A 15,672-nucleotide genomic window follows, 5' to 3' on the forward strand; every position below is an offset into this window, starting at 1 on the left:
CTTCAGCTTCCTCTAGCGGTAACTTGTGTTGAGGTTGGAGGTTGATTTGCTGGAGTTGTTCCCGGGGTCTGCTCGCCCCTTCCCCTTTGTCCATGCTCCTGCCCCTCCTAGTAGGAGGCAGCTCAGGGGGGAGGGCACCGTGTCCCTAGGTGTTGGTATGGTTTGTCCCTGATCCCACCCCACTCAAAGAATATAATTCTTGCCCCTGCCCCAGAGTGCATGGTGGATTTTATTGCTTTTTCTGCTGTTGTGGAAGGTCCAGTGCTGGAAGGGCTACAGGGTTTTCTCCTGCAGTTTAAAGATTTCTGTTTGTAGGATGTAGGTGGGGCCTCCAGCCATCCTGGTCTTCAGCCTTCCGTGAGCCCCTGGAGGAGAGCCTGCTCCCCTTGTTTTGCAGCCTCCAGAGGCTCTATATTCTCTGTAGTTCCCACTGGCCTGTGAGCAACTTGTGAACAGTTTTAGCTGAGTTATTTTTACTAGTGTTTCCTCCTGCTGCTCCTTGGAGGCTCTGTCTTTTCTTAGACTTCAGGTTAATTGGTTGTTGCTTTGTAATCTCAGCTCTCTCATGCATTCAGGAGAAGTTGTTAGCCAGGCACAATGGCACATGCCTGTAATTCCAGTACTTAGGAGGCTGAGACATGAGTGTTTCAGGTTCAATGCCAGGCTTAGCAATTTAGGGAGAACTCCATAACTTAATGAGACCCTGTTTCTAATAAACAAGCCAGGTGTGGTGGCTCACTCTTGTAATCCCAGCATTTGGGAGCCTGAAACAGAAGGATCACGGTTCATGGCCAGGCTCAGCTAATTAGTGAGGCCTTCTGCAACTTAGTGAGACCTTGTTTCAAAATAAAGAATAAGCCAGGCATGGTGGTGCACACTTGTAATCCCCGCGCTTGGGAGGCTGAGACAGGAGGATTGCACAGGTTCAAAGCCAGCCTCAGCTACTTAATGAGGCTCTCTGCAACTTAGTGAGACCCTGTTTCCAAATAAAATATTTTTTAAAAAGGTCTGGGAGTATAACCCGGAGGTAGAATGCCTCTGGGTTCCACCCCCAGTACCACCAAAAAAATATATAATAGATCTGAGTATAGAGCTCAGAGGTAGAAAGCCTCTGGGTTCCATTCCCAGTACTACCAAAAAAAAAAAAAATAAATAAATAAATAAATAAAATAGAATAAAAAATAGGGCTGGGGGTATAGCTCAGAGGTAGAATGTCCCTGGGTTTCATCCCTAATACCACAAACAAACAAGTAAGCCTGGTATGATGGCGCACGCCTTAATCCCAGCATTTGGGAGACTGAGACAGGGAGATCGCAGTTGGCGGACAGCCTCAGCTACTTAGTGAGGCCCTCTGCAATTCAGTGAAACCCTATTTCAAAATAAAGAATAAAAAATAAAAAATAGGACTTGGGGTGTAGCTTGGAGGTAGAATACCCCTGGGTTTCATCCCAAGTACCACAAATAAATAAATAAGTAAATAAGTAAGTAAAATAGGGCTGGGGGTATAGGTCAGATGCAGAATGCTTTGGGTTCAGTCCTCATTATGCCCCTCTTACACCCTGCCAAAAAGAGGAAAGAAAAAAATTGTTAAATTGCATATTGGCTAGTATTTTATTCTTATTGTCAGGGTGGGAGTTAGTTGCTCCCAACTTCTTGTGTTCAGTCCAGAACCTGGGAATCTGAATTCCTCTACTGGGCTCTTTCAAAGAAGGAACTGGGTTCTGGATGGGCTGTTTTTCTTGTCATGTGTACTCAGCATTTTTAGGAGCTTCAAAAATTGTGTGTGATTTCTGGGTCCTGGGAGGTTATGTAGCTACATAAATGGTCATTATTTGGGTAGCATAAGGCCCACAGGGTACAGGCCTTAGAATTGGGCAAGCTCTGATACCCCTGACTTTGTGGTGGTTCCCTGGATTCTCCTGTCAGATGATACAGAGCCTCGATCATACCCTGGGTGCATCTTTTTAAGGTTGGTGATGGTACCATTTTCCTAGTGTGGGCATCAGGAACCAGGGGCATATGGACTTTACTGGATCTCACTGGAGTCACTAGTTCCTTTTATCTGTATCTTAACTTTGTGAAATGTGTATTTTAGGGATCATAAAGCAAGACCCCAAGCTACCAATGGATAAAATCTTACCCCCACCTTCTCCCTGGCCCAAGAGCTCCATCTTTGATGCTGATGAAGAAAAGTCAAAGGTAAGGAGCACCTCCCTGCCCTCGGTGATGGACATGGCATCTGATCGACACCTTCTCCTAGGTACTCTCCGTGAAATGTCCTATGATCTCTGAGCCAGGGTGTGGGGGAGTTAGGGTGGTGAGTTCCTTCTTAGGCATGAGATAGTGAAAGGTCTGGATGTATTCATGGATGGGCCATATAATAAAGACCATACTTTGTGCCATCTATCTGCACAGGTGTTCCTGGGAGACGGTCTACAAAGCCTGTCCCATGGGGGACGTATTGTGGGCTCATTGTTCTGGTCCAGTGTGTGTGTGCTATTGAGTGGGACTGGTGGAGGAGAGGGTCGAGACATCAAAGGGAAGGGAAGAGAAGATAGCCAAATCCTAGCGGGAGGATCACAAGGATCACAGGTTTGAGGCCAGCCCATGGTAATTTAGCGAAACCCTGTTTCAAAATAAAAAATAAAGTAAGGTTCCATCGTAGCTCAGAGGCAAAATACTCCTGGGTCTAATTCCCAGTACCAAAAAAAATATAATCCTAGTCCAGAACTCAGGTATAACTCTATAGTAGCTCTGCTTGGGGCAGGATCTAGGGAAAGTGGGCCACTTCTAAGGAAAATAACATCCTAGCTGGGTGTGGTGGCACATCCCTGTAATGCCACTACTTGGAGGCTGAGAAGCGGCTCACAAGCTCGAAGGCAGTCTCAGCAACCTGGCGAGACCCTGTTTCCAAACAAAAAATAAAATGGACTAGAATGGGCTCGATCTCCTGTGCTTTGGTCTCCAGTGCTCCCTCTACACACACACACACACACACACACACACACACACACACACACACACACACACACGGGCTCGATCTCCTGTGCTCTGGTCTCCAGTGCTCCCTCTACACACACACACACACACACACACACACACACACACACACACACACACACGACCTGCTAGGTCTTGGAATAAGGCCAGGATCTCTCCCATCCTGGAGCATAGGGGCCCAGCATCCTCAGCACTCTTGACCTTGTGAGCCTGATAATTCTCAGTTGGAGGGGCCGTCTGTCCTATGAGCTCTTGGGTGTTACAGCACTCCTTGCCTCTACCCAGGAGCCAGTAGCACCTCCTCTCAGTGTGACAACCAAAAGTGTCCTCAGACCTTGCTAGATGTCCCCTTGGGATGCAGACCTCCCGTCCTTGAAATGCAGCCATCTGTTGTGTTGGGATGGTGATCGTTGACATCACTGTGTCGCTGTGACAACTTGGTAGGATTATGCATATCAACAGGTGCCTAGCCGGGCGTGATGATGCACGCTTGTAATCCCAGCATTCGGGAGGCTGAGACCGGAGGATCATGGTTCGCGGACAGCCTCAGCTACTTAGGCCCTTGGAACTCAGTGAGACCCTGTTTCAAAATAAAGAGTTGTCTACGGCCGTACCACCCTGAACGCACCTGATCTTGTCTCAAAATAGAGTAAAGCCGGGCATGGTGGTGCATGCTTGTAATCCCCACGCTTGGGAGGTGGAAACAGGAGGATCACGCTGGTTCGAAGCCAGCGCGCTGGCTTAAGAGACCCTGTTTCCAAATAAAAATATAGGCCTGGTAGTGAAGCCTGGAGGGTAGAAGGGTTTCCAGGAACCCTAATACCACAAACACAAAAAAAAAAAAAGTAAAAATAGGACGAGGAATGCAACTGTGAGGTAAAATAAATGCCCCTGGGTTCCATCCCCAGTACTGCAAAACAAACAAACAAACAAAAAAAAAAAAACCAAAGTGCAGGTGGCTGCAGTTAGTGGTGATTCTCCTGCTGTCACTTCCTCTCTGCGCCAGACGGAATCAGTTTCACACTCTCTTCATCTTTGCAGCTTCTGACCAGACTTCTGAAGAGCAGCCACCCCGAGGATCTTCAGGCAGCCAACCGGCTGATCAAGAACTTGGTCAAGGAGGTGGGCATTTTTCCTGTGGGTTCTATGTTAACCGCACTTGAAGGCTGGCGGGCAGCGTGTGCGTGTGCGCGGGTGGGTGAGCAGATGCTGGGAGAAGGAAGGTCCCTGGCCCTGAACCGGGGAGGCCCCGTGGGCTCCCTGGAGGGCAATGGGGTGGGACTAGAAACACCGGACCTGCTGCTGTACTTCCCGGTCCTCTGCCTGTGGGGCTCAAAGCCTTGTGTAGTATAGACACTGACTTCTAGCCACGGGTCTTGGTGTGGGCAGAGCCCGGGTTTGGGAGTCTGTTCCAGAAGGACTGAGGCTGGCGGCACAGTGGAGCAGGTCACCAGGCCCCACACCGCACCGTCGCCCCAGGAATTCTGGGCTTTGAGTATTTTCTTCACCTACTGAGCAAGCAACCCCACTCACTTAGTGTTTGAGGGACTTCCTGAGCTCCCAGCAGCGGAGGAAGCCCCATTCAGGCTTCTGCTCTCACGTCCTCCTCTTCCTCCCAAAGGAACAAGAAAAGTCGGAGAAGGCGTCCAAGAGAGTCAGCGCGGTGGAGGAGGTGCGGAGCCACGTGAAGGTGCTGCAGGAGATGCTGAGCGTGTACCGCAGGCCAGGGCAGGCCCCGCCCGACCAGGAGGCCCTGCAGGTGACGTGGCTGGCCCTCCGGAGACCCTACCCCTTTGCCAGAGGGTGCTCAATGTGTTTGGACCTGTGTATGTCCATGAAGCTATTGTCACAGTCAAGACAGTACTGTGAAGCCAGGTGTGGTGGCTGGGTCTCACTAAGTTGCTGAGGTTGTCCTTGAAACTGTGATCCTCCTGTCTCAGCCTCCTGAGTACTGGGATTACAGGTGCACCACCACGCCCTGCTATTAGCCTATTCTTTTTAAGTGCTGGGAAGTAGTCTGTCACATGGGTGTAGCTGGTGCTTTTGTTGTGCTTTTGAGGAAACCACTGTGGCATCAGGTGGTGGCTGTGGCAGGCGACCCCGCCATTCTCCGGCTCTTGAGTTATGCTCTCTGCCTCCCCCTGTGGGTCTCCCTCGGCCTTCTCTCTGCAGTTCAGCCTTCTGTTTCTCATAGGTAGGAGAGATGGCCTTCACATGGCTCCTTTGTTGGCCTGTTCTTTCATTTCTCAAGTTTAGCAGAAACAGACTAGTGTCTCTCCACATTCCAAATCCCCGAGCTTGCTTCGTGTTTGTGCTCCGGTTCATTTGGTTAGAGTTAGGAAGTAGCTGGCATTCCCTGTGGGTGGAGAGCGCAGGACTCTGGATGGTTGCTGGGCTTGAGCCAGGCAGACCTTCGAAGCCCATCTCCTCCCAGAGTGAGGTTGCTCCGGGGTCCAGCAGGAAGGTCAGCACGTGCTGGGATTTCAACAGCACACCTGTTTCCCCCGCAGCAGAGTCGGGAGAGAAACAGCAGTGGTGGGGCTGTGGTGCCGGTCACTCGCACGCCCTCAGGAAGGGCTCTTAGCGGTGCAGGGCCAGGTGTCCTGCTCAGCAGCGTGAGCAAGGAGAAGCTGACCAGAGCACGCTCCCCAGGATGAGGAAACAGGACTTCCATATGTGTTTGAGAAGGCCGCGGGCTCTGGAGGAGTGTGCAGGAGTGTTGCTGGAGAGACTGAGGCATTAGACAACAGCTGGGATGGCAAATTGGGGCGCTCGTGGCAAAGCAGGGTAATCATCATTGTCCGAGCTATTCCAGCCAGGGCTGGAGAGAGCGTGAGGAAGAGATGGCACTGTGCTTCTTAAGGTCTTTGGTCACTTTTTTAATCTTTTTAATATACACTTCTAGTCCTTTTTTTTTTTTTTTTTTTTTTTGGAAATTCTGGAGATTGAACCAGTCCAGTGGCATTCTACCTCTGAGTGTTACACGTCCAGTCCTTTTTTTTTTTTTTTTAATTTTGAAACAAGATCTTGTTACGTTGCTGAGACTGGCCTCAACCTGCTGTCCTCCTGTCTCAGCCTCCCAAGTACTGGCATTGCAGGCATGCATCAGCAGGCCTGGCTTAGCTCAAACTTTTTCTGAAACCAACAGCCATATTACTCAGCTCTGCAGTCATGAATCAGGGAAGGAATGGGGAACCTCCCGCAGCCCTGACCTGCTTCACACTTGCATGAAGGTGTGTGGCCAAGCAAGCCTGTGAACCTGGCTGTTTTCCAGGTCGTGTATGAAAGGTGTGAGAAGCTGCGGCCCACGCTGTTCCGGCTGGCGAGCGACACCACGGATGACGATGACGCTCTGGGTAATGCAGTCCTGCCCCTCCGCCTGCGAGCCCCATCCCTACACACGAGGTCCTGCGCGCCTCGCCACCCTGCTGCCAGAAACGAGACAGAATGGGCTTTGGTTCTTTGCTGATTGGGCTGGGAAGGGTGTGGCCTGAGCTGGCTTAGAAATGACTTCCAGAGGGATGTAGCCTTGAGCAAAAAGTCAAGTGTGTGACCAGTCCCACAGACGGCTAAGGAACGGCATTCACCACCCATCTCTTTTTCTTGTTTTTTCTTCTTTAAAGAGAAATAGGTCCCTTGTTTGTAGTGCTCTTTGGATCTCAGTTTTGCTAATTGCATCCCTCTCCATATTGTGTTACATGTTTATATGTTCCTGATAGTTCTTATAATTACCAATTAGATCAGGTGATCAGTTCAGGTTTAGGGGAGCAGAAGTACATCATAGATGGGGTTCGGGCGGCACATAGTATCAGGCTGTCCACTTTTGGTGGTGTAATTGTTATCTAAGCCATTATTTTCTCAGTGATTGCAATGACATCAAAAGTAATCAAATCTAAGCTTGTAAACAACTTGCACTTACCAAATAAAAATACTTGCGGCTCAACTCAGTACATAGTAGAGCCTCCTGAGAAGTCATCTCTCAATACTTTGGCCTGTTGTGTTACCATCGCCCTGGCCCCGTTGCTGCTGTCTCTCTCCTAGGAGAGATTCTCTTATAGGTAAATCTGACCATGGAGTGCTTAAGCAGTTTTGGAGTCCAGGGCATATTTTATACTTGGACGCTGTGGTTTCATTGGAAATATGGAATTTGTACTTTCAGTTTTGTAAAATATAATTTAAAAAACATTAGTTCATGGACAGCCTCAGCTACTTAGTGAGGCCCTTTGCAACTCAGTGAAACCCTGTTTCAAAAATAAAAAGACTAGAGCCGGGTGTGGTGGCGCACACTTGTAATCCCAGCATTCGGAAGGCTGAGACAGGAGGATCGTGGTTCGTGAACAGCCACAACTACTTAGTGAGGCCCTCCGCAACTTAGTGAGACCCTGTTTCAAAATAAAGAATAAAAAATAGGGCAGGGGGTATAGCTTGGAGGTCAAATGCCCCTGGGTTCCATCCCCAGACCCGCAAAAAAAAAAAAAAAAAAGAAAAAGAAAAAACAGCTTCAGGTTTTAGTTTTAGATTAAATAATGTTGAAAGTTTTAGTTCCCCATTGAAAGAGCCATATTTTGAGTGTTTACTGCCAGTCCTCATAGCAGTGCAGATGTGGTAGAAATTTATTTCCCCCTACAGTGGGAACTGAATAGTATTAGGGCTTGGGGGGGGTTGAGTGACGGGGCCTAGTGGGAGCCTGATCACATGGTCTGGAGATAGGAGACCTCAGTGAGCTGAGTCTAGAGCCACATGGACGCTGCCTTGTGGACAGCTGAGGAAGGACTGAGCCTGTTGCCAGCTAACCTGTTGTTTGGTTCTTGTCTTACTTTTCAGCGGAGATTCTCCAAGCAAATGACCTCCTCACCCAAGGAGTTCTGCTGTACAAACAGGTGATGGAGGGCCGTGTCACCTTTGGGAACACAACGCCCAGCTCATTTGGAGACATACCCGTCTCCAGAGGTAAGTACCGTTCCCTGCCTTCTACCTTGGGGCAGCCTGCAAACCTCAGGAAGGAAATGGACCCTAAGAGTATTATGGCTTATGGTGTAGAAATGAGGAAACTCGCCTCTTCGATGAGAATGAGTTTCATACAGCTAGTCTCTACCATAGATGCCTCCAGGAGCCAGCTGCCGGGTTGGGCTCTGGCTGTAGCTACACACAGAAGCAGAGGGCTGTGTTGTACCCAAGTGTGAATCCTTTCCATGAGTGCTCACTGGAGGTAGAGACCAAAGAAATGGCCTTTTCCTGGGGCTCCTAGTGCCAGACTAGCTGTTTTTAAAACCCCTGAGACACTGGTTAAAATGAAAATGCTTAGACCTTCCAAATCAAGACTGCTTGGAGTTAGTCCAGGGTATCTGTCAAGCACTGCAGGCGATTCTGATTAGCTGTAGTAAGAAACCTCCAAAGGCCTCTGAGCTGGAGAAGAAGCCCACGTTGCTAAGCTGATGGGACCTTCGGAAGAAGAAAGCATCTCGGGGTGGGAAGCAACCCTCTGGCTGCCTCAGGTCCCGATGCTAGCTCGGGCTGTGTTGGGACACTCAGCTGAGGTGGACAGGGGCTTCTGATTGGGAAGAGAGCTGAGGGCTGCTGATAGAACTTAAATGGAGACTGTGGTGGGGGGGTTGTGCTAAGGCTCAAACCCAGGCCTCATGCATGCTGGGCAAATGCTCTACTACTTAGCTATACCCCAGCCCCTGATTTGAATTGAGACTTTGCTCTCCTGACTGACTATTCTCCTGACCTCATCTGTTTTCTAGTCTTTCAGAATCCAACAGGCTGCATGAAGAGCTGCCCCCTGATTGACCTGGGGGTGGACGATGGGTCTGAGCAGGTCGGGCCTGGGGCACCGTCTTTGCTTCATCAGGACCTGGCAGCCTTAGGTGAGAGTGGGTGTTCCTGGGGAGCAGGACAGCACGGTCCTGAGCAGGGAGAGGGCAAGTGGTTTCCCTCCAGGAGGAGAGGCCTGCTTTTGAGGGACCCGGGTGCACCGGGCTGCTCAGGCTCTCTGTACATTAGTCTTAGTTTCGACACTGGTGGGTTTAATACTCTTGGATAAGTTGCTTATTTTTGTAGGCTATCTAAGGGTCATAGAAAGGGTGGTGTGCTACCAGTCTCCACCTCACATCCGGTGGAGTTACTGTTGTGCTTCTCTGTTTCTCTCTCACAGGGATCAGTGATGTTCCTCTTATGAACAAGGTAAGAAGAGGCGGGCAGGTCGGACTGCCTTCCTGAGGCAGCCCATCCTGGAGGCGAGAGGGTTTATGTGGTCCAGAGCTTGTCCATCCATTCTGTCTGGCTCAGTTCCCCAGGGGCGACGTCCTTTCCCCTCCTTACCTCATCCTGTCTTCTGATGTACAGGCTGCTACTTCTGATCTGCTCGGGGCTCCTCTTCTGTTCTTTCTCCTCCCTCAGGATGGGTACCACGCCTGGGCTGCAGCAACTTGGACGGGGGTGGGCGAGCTGTGCCACACCGCCCGGGGTGGATGGCCAGTGGCCCCTAGCCTTATCTTAGCCATTCCTTGTTTGACAGGTTGTGGGCCAGAACTGCTGTCAGGAGAAGAATCCTGCCATCACTGTACTGCCAGGCGGTGGAGTTCAGAGCCCTTCTGCACACAGGAACGTGCTGGGGCTCCTCTCACCGCAGCCGTCTCCAGCTCTGTGAGTCTTCTGAGCGAGGGAAGCAGGGTCTGGCTCTGGGGTGCAGCTTCTCATTGCATGGGTTGGGGTGGCCATCTGAGATAGCCACGGACCGCTCCCCCTCTCTCCCCACTCCTCTGTCCTCAGTCATAGGAAAATACATGCTTCACCAGGACATGAAAAAGCTTTTGTTTTTAAAGGAGTAGCAGACAGTAGATGATGGTGATCATTTCATTGCTTATTTATTTTCCTCAATTGCCATGTAATTTGAAGTTATGCAGAACTTGTTCAACAGAGAAATACATGACAGGAAGTTCTAAATACTACTGCCTAAAAACAATGAACATCCTTTCTTTGCCCTCTTCTGTTCACACAGTAATGCATTATTGTGGCTTATTTTTATACAAATGGGATCATAACTATACTCCAACAGTACTTTTTTCATATCACATTATATTTCTGACATGTCCTGATCAGTTTACATAAATGTGCTCATTCTTTTTATTAACTACATTACAATTCATTGTGTGGATGTGTTTAATCATTTCCCTCCTGTGTATGTTGCATTTTTTCCTTCCTCCACGTGTCTTTCAGAAAGCCGAATCACAGACTCCTGGAATTCTGTACAGTTTTTGCTAGTCTTTGAGAAATTAGTATATATATATATATATATATATATATATATATATATATATATATATATATAGTGTGTGTGTGTTGTGTGTGTGGGTGTGTAACATACATTCAACATTTGATATAATTTTGTGTTTTTTCTTTGTAGAAATTACGTTCCACAAAAAAGTATCCCCAAGGAAGTGCCACCAGGGACTAAGTCCTCTCCAGGGTGGTCCTGGGAGGCCGGCCCATTGGCTCCTTCTGCAGCTTCACAGAACACACCTCTGGCTCAAGTGTTCGTCCCTTTGGAGTCTGTGAAACCCAGTAAGTACATTTTTATTTTTAAATTTTTCACAGAGTCCTGGCTTTGTCTACTCAATTTTCTTTTCTTTTCTTTTTTTTTTTTTTTTTTTTTTTTTTTAGGTCTAGGGATAGAACCCAGGGACATTCAGCCTCCAAGTTACATCCCCTGCATTATTTTTTATTCTTTTTAGTTTGAAACCGGGTCTCACTAAGTTGCAGAGGGAGTGGATGAAAGTGATGGAGAAGTAATAAAATTGAAGGAAAGGAAGAATCTGGCTAATGATCCTGCTCTAGGGATCTTCATTACATCGAAAAAAAGAAAAAAAAAAAGCGGCTGGGCATGGTGGCACACGCTTATAATCCCAAGTACTTGGGAGACTGAGACATGGAACATCTCAGGTTCTCGGCTAGCCTCAGCTTAGTGGGTCCCCCTACAACTTAGTGAAACCCTGTTTCAAAATATAGAAGGAAAAGTAGGGCTGGGGGTATAGCTCAGAGAGAGAATGCCCCTGGATTCCATATGCAGTACTGCCAAAAAAAAAAAAAAAAAAGTATATTACCTCTGTTCCAGAGTAAAGGGGCTGGGGGTATAGCTCAGAGGTAGAATGCTTCTGGGTTCCATCCCCCAGTATAAAGAAAGGAAATTTAGTATTTGCTACATCACTATTTTTAGCAGCAAACAAATAGAAAACAAATATTCTTCAGAAAGGAACCAAGAACCGTGGTGTATGCTTATAATCATAGCTACTGAGGAGACAGGAAGTTCACAAGTTCAAGGCCAGACTCTGCAACTTATGAGACTCTGTCTCAAAATAAAAAAATTAAAGTCAGGCATGCTGGCACATATCTTTTTTTTTTTTGGTGGTACTGGGTTTCCTGGAAGCCCTTCTACCTCCGGGCTACACTCCCAGACCTATTTTTTACATTTTCATTTTGGAAACAGGGTCTGCTAAACCAGCGCGCGCGGCTGGCTTCGAACCTGCGCGATCCTCCTGTTTCTGCCTCCCAAGCGCGGGGATTACAAGCGTGCGCCACCACGCCCGGCAAGGCACATATCTTTAATTTCAGTACTTGGGAGGCTGAGACAGGAGGATCACAGGTTCGTGGCCAGCCTCAGCTACTTAGTAAAGCCCTCTGCAACTTAGTGAGACCCTGTTTCAAAGTAAAGAATAGGTCTGGAAGTATAGCCCGGAGGTAGAAAAGCCCCTGGGTTTCACCCCCAGTACCACACACACAAAAATTATTTTTTTAAAAACTGGTAATGTGCTTAGATGGTTTGATGGTGGGAAATGTCAGTTTGGAGGGCCGTAGGAGTCCAGTGAGGACACGAGGATGTGTATTACTGTGGTGCAGAAAGGTTCAGTCCATGAGGTGGAGGAGTAATAGTATTGGTGGTGGCGTGCATGTCTCTTTCAAGCCTGGCTCTCACAGGAGTTTGTTGTGGTGCTAACCCTCTGCCTGTCCCTCTCTACCAGGCAGCCTGCCTCCTATTATCGTGTATGACCGGAATGGATTCCGAATTCTTCTCCACTTCTCTCAGACGGGGGCCCCTGGCCACCCGGAGGTGCAGGTGTTGCTGCTGACCATGATGAGCACAGCCACCCAGCCGGTCTGGGACATCATGTTTCAGGTGGCTGTGCCGAAGGTGAGTCCTCTGCTGCAGGCCGCTCCTTTGACTTCCCAGGAATGGCTCTCACTCTTGGCACCAGGTCCTTTGCTGGGACCTCATTAGTTAGATAGACAGGACAGAATCTTTACCCGGATAGTTGATGATAGACTGGGAGTTTCATTAGCTTACTTAACTGGGGATTTGTGAATATTTGACTTCATATATGAGTTGATCCAGGTAAGTTTTTAAATGGTTGACGCTGCTTTCCTCTTTGGGCTATCGGGACAGTTCTCTTTTTAGTTTTGTTTTTTTGTGGGATGGAGAATGGAACCCAGGAGCATTCTACCTCTGAGCCACACTCCCAGCCCTATTTTATTTATATGAAATAAAGTCTCTACATTGCTGAGGGCCTTGATAAATTGCTCAGGCTGGCCTCTAAACTGCAGTCCTCCCGTCTTAGCCCACAATTACTTGAACTACACACATGTGTGTACCACCATGCACAGCATTATTTTTCCCTTTGAGTCCTGGGATCAAACCCAGGAGAACTCTACTGTTGAGCTACCTCCCCAGATCTTTTTATTTTTTATTTTGAGACACATCTGACCTTGAGTGTACTGTTTGGACATTCTCTCCATAAAGCAAGAAAGTGACCAGCAGTGCCAGAGTTTACACGGTCCTCAACCCTTCTTATCACTGAAGCTCAAAGCCAGGCGTGGTTGGCATGCACCTGGAGTACAAGCCACTCAGGAAGGTGGAGCAGGAGGATCTCAGCCCAGGAGGTTGGGGCCAGCTTGGGCAATGTAACAAGATCCTGTTTCTTAAAAAAAGAAAGAAAAGAAAAAAGGCATTACTGGTATGAGGCATGGATATTAACTACCCAGGAAAGGGCTCTCTAATTGACTTTCTTGATGTTACCTGCATACTTTGGACAAATAACTTGTGTGTACCTGCTCAAGTTGGGATAATATGTCTACCCCCTTTCAAGAGGAGTAGAGCCCCAGTGATGTAGAGCCATACCCATTCCCAGGGGAAGGGTCCTATCCTGAAAGGAAAACATTTGAGACACAAAGACATGCATTCACTAGTCCTCATGGAAGCCTTGTGAAGCATGTACTAGTATTAACTCTATAAAACCAACACAAGGCCGGGTGTGGTGGCTCATGCTTGTAATCCTAGCATTTGGGAGGCTGAGACAGGAGGATTGCAGGTTTGCAGCCAGCCTCAGCTACTTAGGCCCTCAGCAATATAGTGAGACCCTGTTTCAAAATAAAAGAATAAAGTAGGGCTGCTGGTCCAACTCAGAGGTAGAATGCCCCTGGGTTCCATCCCCAGTACCACAAAAAAAATAAAACCATCCCAAGGCTCAGAAGTTAAATATTTTGTCCAAGGTCACAGAGCTAGTAAGAGACAGAATAACAATCAACTTAAGATGTGGCGAGCTCTATCTGCTGCCTGTCAGACGCCAGCCATCAGCTTTATTCCATGAAGGAAGGAAGGGCCTCAGATCCCTTCATCAGTCAGTGGGGAGTGTCTGCAGGGGCTCCCGTAGGGAGCTCCTGAGAAGCTCTCTCTTCTTGGAGGGTGGTGTGGGGGTCGGCCTCCCTGTAGCTGCAGCTTGTTAGGGACGCTTGTGTTGGTCCCCACAGTCAATGAGAGTGAAGCTGCAGCCGGCGTCCAGCTCCAAGCTTCCTGCCTTCAGTCCTTTGGCGCCTCCAGCTGTGATATCCCAGATGCTGCTGCTCGACAATCCACACAAAGTACGTTCTTGTGGCTTTGGTAGGGAAGTGGAGCCTCCACGCTGCAGGGAGGTAGCTCTGTGGGTGGAGGGGGCATACTGGGCACAGCTCTCAAGTCTCTGGGTGGTGCCAGTGTGGGGTGGTGGAACATCCCTCGCTAGAGTCTGATTTTCCTGGAGGCTTATTAAAGGAGATCTGTGCAGAACCAAGAAGTCCTCTGGAAGGGCGAGGCCTGTCTTTCCTGGAGGGTCTCTCTGAGTTGGCGTCCCCCTCAGGACTGCACAATGAGGAGGCCCCCTGGATCCATGCCTGGCTCCCCTGTGTTTGCAGCCTGCAGGGGCTCGCCCAGCTTGTTCACGAGTACAGTGGTTGAGCCCTCATTTGGGGAGAATGAACATTAGGCTATTTTTTGGAGACTCCAAAAGATGTAAAAATGTAAAGACTGTCACTCTGGCCTGGCCTCTGTGTGGCTCCCTCTACTAATTTCACTTTTTTTTCTCTCTCATGTCCCAGGAACCTATCCGGTTACGGTATAAGCTGACATTCAACCAGGGTGGACAGCCCTTCAGCGAAGTAGGAGAAGTGAAAGACTTTCCAGACCTGGCTGTCTTGGGGGCAGCCTAATGCCCCAGGCAATGGCCCGCTCAAGCCGAGCTGAGGCCAGCATCCCTTGCTGTCCGGTGGAGCCAGTCCAGTGACTTAGTGCAGAGTGCCAAGAGCTCTATCCTGCCATCAGGCGCTGATGTCCACCTCTGACTTTGTCTGCAGAGACTGTGTGTGTGTTGTTGGGGCCTGGGGGGAGGGCAGGGCGGGGGTGTGGGAGGCGCTGGGGCGTTTCTGACAACGGCCTCTGCTGCCATCGTCTCTGTTTCTGCATGTGGGTGGACACTGCTGTCCCTGCCGCAGGTTGGCGGTTTTATAAGCCAAAGTTTTTTCCATGTATTGTTATCTTCTCATTCATCCACGCTGTGCCTTGTCAGCCTTTCAAAGTCTTGGTTGCTCCCAGGCTGCTGTTCTCAGGGACCTCAGAAGGGACCTGGTTGGTCTTGGGGCAGAGTGTCTTCCGGGGCACCGTCTTCCAGGAAAGACCATGTCTCCGTTTCACTCAAGAGTGCTGCTTGCAGGCGTTGGGAGCCATCTTCACAATGGGACGCTCGTTGCACTGTTCCCAGGCCGGGGCTGCTGAGAGACCGGAAGACCACCCTCAGGGACCAACCACGTCCCTCACCACTGTGCCTTAGGACCGCCCTCACGGCCCCTCGGAGGCAGAGGCTGGCAGATCCGGCCTTGCTCAGGCCTTAGGTTCCATGGATTGGGCAGCTTGTCGGGGCCCTTGCTCAGGACCCTCCTCTCCATCCTCATCCTTGCTCCACAAGCATCTCCACAGAGCTCTTTGATCATGCCACCACGTTAGTCTAATGTTACAGACCATAGCTAGCAGGAGACCCTGGCCTGTGGACTTCACAAATGAGGTGGGGAACTGTGATGCAGATAGATATGAAACAAGCTTAGCAATGATTTCAGTGGTGACTAAATATAGAAAGTCATTGAATAAATACCTTGTAGCAAATGTGCCTGCGGAGTGTTGAGTAAGTAGGAGAAGCAGAGCCAGTTGCATTCAGAGATAAAGGCCTGAAGTAAGGGAGACATCACAAAGGAAGTAGAGCCCCGGGCTCACTGAGGAGCAGAGCCCTGGAGGGCTGCGGAGATTCCTTGCATTTATAATGCACAGGAGAAACTGAGGCTTGTGATCAGCTAACACTTAGTGAGCACCTACTC

The 15,672-nt window shown here is 49.2% G+C and overlaps 1 protein-coding gene across 1 annotated transcript in view; it reads left to right on the top strand.

Annotated features, from left to right (window-relative positions):
* The window catches only part of GGA2 (golgi associated, gamma adaptin ear containing, ARF binding protein 2), a gene marked incomplete at both ends in the record, with an annotated part of 32,093 nt that extends 17,576 nt beyond the window's left edge, over positions 1-14,517 (top strand). Inside the window, 12 exons of the mRNA XM_080704313.1 lie at positions 2,096-2,199; positions 4,042-4,122; positions 4,622-4,759; positions 6,275-6,356; positions 7,825-7,950; positions 8,748-8,870; positions 9,158-9,186; positions 9,521-9,648; positions 10,409-10,566; positions 12,021-12,190; positions 13,804-13,914; positions 14,407-14,517. Of these exons, the coding sequence (XP_080560439.1) occupies positions 2,096-2,199; positions 4,042-4,122; positions 4,622-4,759; positions 6,275-6,356; positions 7,825-7,950; positions 8,748-8,870; positions 9,158-9,186; positions 9,521-9,648; positions 10,409-10,566; positions 12,021-12,190; positions 13,804-13,914; positions 14,407-14,517 (1,361 nt within the window). The remainder of the gene's footprint in view (positions 1-2,095; positions 2,200-4,041; positions 4,123-4,621; positions 4,760-6,274; positions 6,357-7,824; positions 7,951-8,747; positions 8,871-9,157; positions 9,187-9,520; positions 9,649-10,408; positions 10,567-12,020; positions 12,191-13,803; positions 13,915-14,406) is intronic.
* Between the last annotated feature and the right edge of the window lie 1,155 nt (positions 14,518-15,672).

Source organism: Muscardinus avellanarius (assembly GCF_963383645.1).
Source record: "Muscardinus avellanarius genome assembly, chromosome: 10".
In the NCBI taxonomy this organism is placed as follows: domain Eukaryota; kingdom Metazoa; phylum Chordata; class Mammalia; order Rodentia; family Gliridae; genus Muscardinus; species Muscardinus avellanarius.